At 48.2% G+C, this 5772-nt stretch overlaps 1 protein-coding gene across 3 annotated transcripts; it reads left to right on the top strand.

Moving 5' to 3' along the window:
• Window positions 1-216: 216 nt before the first annotated feature.
• LOC136348217 (leucine-rich repeat transmembrane neuronal protein 3-like) lies at window positions 217-2091 on the top strand. 3 transcript variants are annotated; one of them, XR_010733601.1, is made up of 3 exons: window positions 217-940; window positions 1078-2001; window positions 2055-2091. XR_010733601.1 is itself a non-coding variant. In XM_066298870.1 (3 exons), the coding sequence occupies exons 2-3, from the start codon at window positions 882-884 to the stop codon at window positions 1820-1822; spliced, it is 804 nt and encodes a 267-aa protein (XP_066154967.1). In that variant the 5' UTR covers window positions 217-511; window positions 620-881; the 3' UTR covers window positions 1823-2058. The 3 variants fall into 3 exon arrangements, 2 of the variants coding, with proteins under 2 accessions (XP_066154967.1, XP_066154966.1); XM_066298870.1 differs by having other exon boundaries at window positions 217-511; window positions 620-940; window positions 1078-2058; XM_066298869.1 differs by having other exon boundaries at window positions 1078-2058.
• Window positions 2092-5772: the final 3681 nt, after the last annotated feature.

The raw sequence follows: 5772 nt of genomic DNA, 5'->3' as shown, positions 1-5772 counted from the left end.
CCGCTCCGGCGACGTCAGTGCGAGTGATGAAATTTCTCTTCAAAGAAATTCACTCGAGGAACGCCGAAACGCGTGGGAAAAGCCGCACAGACGAGCAACAAGGGCAACTTTCATTCTGTAAAATCCTATTTTCCTCGCGACGCCCGGGCGTTAGGCGCTGCCGGTGGAGCGGAATCGGCCCGCGGCGGGCTGCGGGGGGCCGCGACGGAGAGCCGAAGCCATTTGAGACTTCTCTTTTAGGCGAGGTCGCCCGGGCACATGTTCAGGCACAGACGCACAGTAAATCCATTATGCGGAGGGCATGTGGCCCCCGAACAAAAAAAAACAAAAAAATGAAAAAAAACAGTAAACTTCCCAATATTATCCAGAAACTCGATTTTACACGTTGCAGCGCACCAGTTGGTGCACACGCGGGTGTTCTGGCTCTTGGTCCTGACAGAAGTTAAACAAATGTGCTCGAAACACTGCACCCTGTATGTCTGCTTCCACCAGAGCTGACCTCAAAGGCGAGGTATTAATAGATTTGTCATTTGAATATCGCCGATAACCTCCCGACCTCGCAGTGATTTGTGGAGGTTTGGAGCATTTTATTTGATTTCGTTCCCCCCTTTCTCCGTAGGAGTGTCGAGCGGGCAGCACGCAACGGCCCTCCGAGTTTCAGGCTGGACACCGGGTATATCAGCTCGTTAGAGACCCAGATCCTCGCTTGTGCAACAAAGTTATATAAAAGAGATAAATTCGAAGAACAAACAGCGATTACATTAATTTAGTGTGTTTTATAATTAGTACGTCGGAGAATTAGCACGCATTTCAGAGAGTTAAGAGTTACTTGGCGGCGCGTTCCTCGCGTAAATGTTCGACGCGGTGTGTTCGCTCTTAAAATGGACGTTACCAGACTAGCCCTTGTCCTAATGGCCGTCGGATGCTCCGCAACCCAAAGGTAAACTCACCCACCGGAAAACACGTGGACAGAACACGAGAAAATTCCGCTGACCGGGCGGACACAACACTTATCACTCTCGATTCTGACGCTGGCGGCGATAACCCGTCGATAATTGACGTCTTATTTACTTGCAGGTCGCAGACGAATAACGAAGAGAACACCTTCGCGGTCCAGATGAGCCTGGAACAGGTGCCCGAGGGGAGACCCTCTGTGGGCGGCTTGAATCTCGCCTACAACCGGCTGAAAGAGCTGCCCGCCCACGTGTTCGTCCGCAACCACTACCGGAGGGCGCACACGATTCAGCTGTCGCACAATCGCATCTCGCAAGTGCACCCAGCAGCCTTCAGGGGTATTTTTCACCTCAGGACCCTGGACCTGTCCTACAACAACCTGACCTCCCTCGACTCGCACACGTTCAAGCACAACCACGCTCTGCGGAACTTAGATTTAGCCTACAACAACCTTGTCCTGGACCCTGAGAGACCTCTGGTGCGCTCCCCTTCCCTCGAGTCCCTGCAGCTCTCCCGCAACAGGATCATCCACGTTTACGACATCAACTTCGCCTTCGTGCCCAACTTGCAGGTGCTCCATCTCGACCACAACCCTCTCTACTATCTATCCTCCAAGTGCTTCAAACGCGCTGAAGGTCTGCAGTTCATATCCTTGGCCGAAACTAGTGTCCACACGCTGACCAGCAGCATGTTCGGAACGTTGCCCAGATTGGTCGATTTGACTGGGACGCTTCTGGCGCAGAAATTCGAGCCCCGTTTGAGGAAAGTGAGGAGCAGGCAGCTGCTGCAGCTGATGAATCTTGAGAGTCAAGACTTTGTCACTAGGGAGGAGGAGGAGGAGGAGGAGGACGGGAGAGAGGTGGTGTGACCGATTTTGTCGGTGTTGTGGGCGTAGGGGAGATTTTTGGCAGGAACTGCCGGAAGGTTTAAGGATTTCTTCTTGTAGAAGAAGACTTTAGTACACGTTCAAAGTATTATTATTTAAGGCGAGTGAGTCTCAGTTGAGTGAGTCAGTGCAAGGAGTGCGAGTGGCAGCGAAATCGAGTGGTAGCATTAGCGCTTCATAGTGTAATGTATATAATAAATTGACAGTTTTTTAGAGCATCCTCCACGAGTTTTCTTCGCCATAAGATAACTAAGTCGTTAATCAAATTCGTACCTAAGAAAGCACGAACGACACTGCGAGCCGCTGTCAAGCCGAGAAACGTCATTTAAATCGCCTTTGACTGATGTCAAAAAATGTCATCTGCAATTCCTGTGCCTTTTCACTGACATACAGCCATGACACTTGGCGTAGGATTTTGAGACATCCCATCTCACTCCTGGTCATTGTAATGCGTGGTAGAAAACGACCAATCGTTCGCACTTGGAGACCCTCTTGCTTCATCCAACCTCGCGTCTCATAAGAATGCCGATTAAATAAACAAACATAAACCTGACCTAGACTCGGTATCTAATTAACAACAATTACATGTCAAAACGTACATCAGTTTGACGTGTAAATGCACTGGGGCAACTAGCTACGAAGTCGCTTTAATGTCATAGCGCGGGGTTTTCCCCCACATTCACCTGTTGCGAGAATGAGGTCAATGAGATAAATGAGCGCGGACCTGACCTAAGTTTATTATTTTATTATTACTATCGACAATTACACGTCAAAATGACGTCAATTTGACGTTACCGATGCGGCAGTTTCTATACCGCGCTCTCAGCTAATGTGCAAACGAACGACTTACACGTGTTGTCATATTCCCTCCGGCCCTATTTACAGACGTCTCTGGTTTGTAAGAGACGTTGATACAGGATAAATATGTAAGATAACACGTGTAAAATTTTCGACTTAAAATCAAGATTTCCAGGGAAGGACCAGATATTTTTTCGTCTCGAACTCGGTAAGATGCTTTAACACGTCGATATATTATATTTTTTGCCAGACTTATTCTAGGACGCCCCTGGTTTTTGATACTGAAGTCACATCGCGGTTTAAATATTCTTATAACTCTGGTGTTTTCGGTGCAGACATTAAGGAGTGATAAACTTTTAAACGGTCTTGAAATTTCGACATGTTTTTTAGATTCTAAAAATCCCCTTTTGCTCCCTGCGGTGACGTTTTGACGTCGGTCTGCATACACATATCAAAAAGGGACAAAGGTCTTTTCCGCCGGTAAATCGGCTCGACGGCGGCTTAAAGTTATTTTACGTGTGCACGTACATAAGAGGAGGCAAGAGCAAACGGCCTCCCGAACGACCCGATTTGGGCGCGCTTGATTTTCCCACTATCGATGTGAATTTTCTCAGTTCTCGGACGAATGCGACCCGGTTCCCACAACGCGGAAACGACTTCAAGACACTTTTCCCCTTGGCGGGGCAACCGAGTGCGACTTAAAACGAATTTTCCACCTGTCGCAACCCCTTGCGGAAGCCCCGCCACCCTTGAGGAACCAGTGCGACTGTTTTCTTATGGGAACTTCCTCTGATTTCTCGCCTGGCGAAGTAAATGAGACATACGCAACGGGCATTGTTTGCTCCTGGTGGTTATTAGGCCATCTGCCCTCATCCAGATGATGGTAAACTCATCTGACCCCAACCCCTTGCGCGGCTTCGCAGTCAGATGGCAGATTTTTTCCGTTAATGAAAGGTGTTCTCAAATTGACAGCTGTCGCTTTTTAACAGACCTAAAACGACTGGTGCCCGATGGTCACGTAGAAATGTTGTGGATGGCTCCTTATCGCTCCGATAACGTAAAGCGTTCGAATTTGTTAGTAGAATCGGTATCATTGTTGCGCTACTGATTGTGTTAATCGAAAATAAGACTAAAAATAGCGTTTGTTTATTCCGGCACGACTAATGGCACTATTTGTTAAGTAATCGCGGCCCCCGGGGAGGTTGGGCAGGGGCGCGGAACCGCAGTTGGGGAAGAGCGCGGGAAGCCCCTCGAACCGGCGCAACTTCATGAGGTATTTGGAACAATTTCACTTGCGATTTTTCAGTATTTTCTCCAAACGATTTTAATCGCATCGCGCCACATTGCGAAACTGTTCATTGAGGAAATTTTTCAATCTGTTTGTTGACGTTTCGGCACTTTTTTATCTCTTTTTGGTCCAGTGAGAGTGAACTAGCCAGAGGCTTCAAAATATTTACAGCCTCATGTTGAAATTCGAGAGGCGGCCCCGTCACTCTCGCGGCTGTGCCCCCCCTCGTGTAGTTTCCCCCCTATCGAGTTCCCTCCAACGCCTCCTCGCCCGATTCCGTTTCGGGCTTCCGGGGAATCCGACGGACATTTTGGGATTTCCCGGACGCCTCCAAGCGGTATCGGTCCAACGTTGGGGAGGTGGTTTCGAAAGGGGGGAAACACGTGAATTTGAAAGAGTGCGGTTTCCTGCCCTAGTTCGCGCGTCTCCCGCCGGAGAGCGGGTCGACCCGCGAGGCCGTCACTCCTGTCGCATTGGCAAAACAAAAGAACGCCGCAGCGTTGCCGTTCGAAGGCCTCAAACTGATTGCCCAAGCTTGCTGCACCTTCAGCTTTCCACAAACCTCACATGAACCAATTTCGAGAATAAACAATAGGCGAAACGCGCTTACCTAACAGGATTTTATTCAAATTTCATTCAAATATACGACACGAAGCACCAAACGGGCGCTTATTGTTATTCTTTTGGCGATTTCCGTACGTCCTATTGCTAAATATGCAAAGTCGATGGTCGTAACATCCTGCCGTCAGCATTTGAATACCGTACAGGGTGGCAAAGCTTTCGCAATCGAACTCTAATAAATAATTCCCGATTGCATTTAGGAAAATGGGGTCCCGACCAGTCCAGGTGATTTCCCATAAGACCGCGCACATGTTTGTGCATATGCCATAGGGCATGTGCGCGCCAAAGGCATAAAGAGTGGGCCCCATTGTGCCCCTAATTGTTCCTTTCTAATTTATTTATGAATTTTGAGGGTTGTTGCCAGCTTGCGTTTGCCCCGCTCGCATGAGGACTGCGTCTTGCATTTCGTAAGTATCGGCTGGTAATTAGTCAAAACACATGTTTCCAAACAGATCTGTCGATTGAAACGAAACACCGCGTTAAGTGCCCGTAACCGAAACCAATCCGGGAAGTATCCGTCACTTCGGGAAAATGTGGATATTCCAGCAATATCCAAATCCCAATTTTATTGCGGGTGGTCGCAATAAGTCTCGGATTTTTTCATTTTTTTTTTCTTCTTCTTTCAGATAAATCTTGTTCTATTGCCCCTCATAAAACGGAACACGTGTTGGCATTTCAGAGCGGCCATAAACACCAGAAATATTCCCGATCATTGTTGGTAAACGAAGACCACATCTGTCTTAAGATGGTTAACAAGCGTCGGAATATCTGCATCCAACATGTTTGTCAATACATAATAACAACCGACCAATTGGTGACATACTTGGACCATCTGCCAACTTTTTAGCGCTCAAATCGAACATTTGTAGATTGCCGACATTTGGGCCGAACTGAATCGGGGGTTGTTTGTTTTATGACCGCTGTACGACATGTGTTCGACAGAGATAGGCGAACTGAGATAAGGAAAAGTTCCCATAGTACCAACTGCGAGTTAAAGGAACCCACGGGGAATTCTCTGCGCCGCCGCGAGGCGAAATCCTCGGCGCGTGAAATTAAACACCAACAGCAAGGAAGAACCTCAGAATGTCTCGAGTTCGTCTTCGCAAGGAAGTGCGACAGAAAATCTGGATAGAACTGAAGCGCACCGACGACTTCCCATCGATTCTTGACTTAGGTTATTCCCCGCAAGACAAAATAGAGCACCCGTCACGCGATGGCTCGATCC

This window comes from Euwallacea fornicatus, chromosome 32 (genome assembly GCF_040115645.1).
Source record: "Euwallacea fornicatus isolate EFF26 chromosome 32, ASM4011564v1, whole genome shotgun sequence".
In the NCBI taxonomy this organism is placed as follows: Eukaryota; Metazoa; Arthropoda; class Insecta; order Coleoptera; family Curculionidae; genus Euwallacea; species Euwallacea fornicatus.
Note: the sequence above shows the minus strand (reverse complement) of the source record. Positions and strands in the feature narration are given on the sequence as shown.

Coding starts and splice junctions, on each gene's coding strand:
- LOC136348217 (XM_066298870.1), top strand. CDS start 882: ATGGACGTTACCAGACTAGCCCTTGTCCTAATGGCCGTCGGATGCTCC. Junction 941..1,077: donor GGATGCTCCGCAACCCAAAG/GTAAACTCACCC, acceptor ATTTACTTGCAG/GTCGCAGACGAATAACGAAG.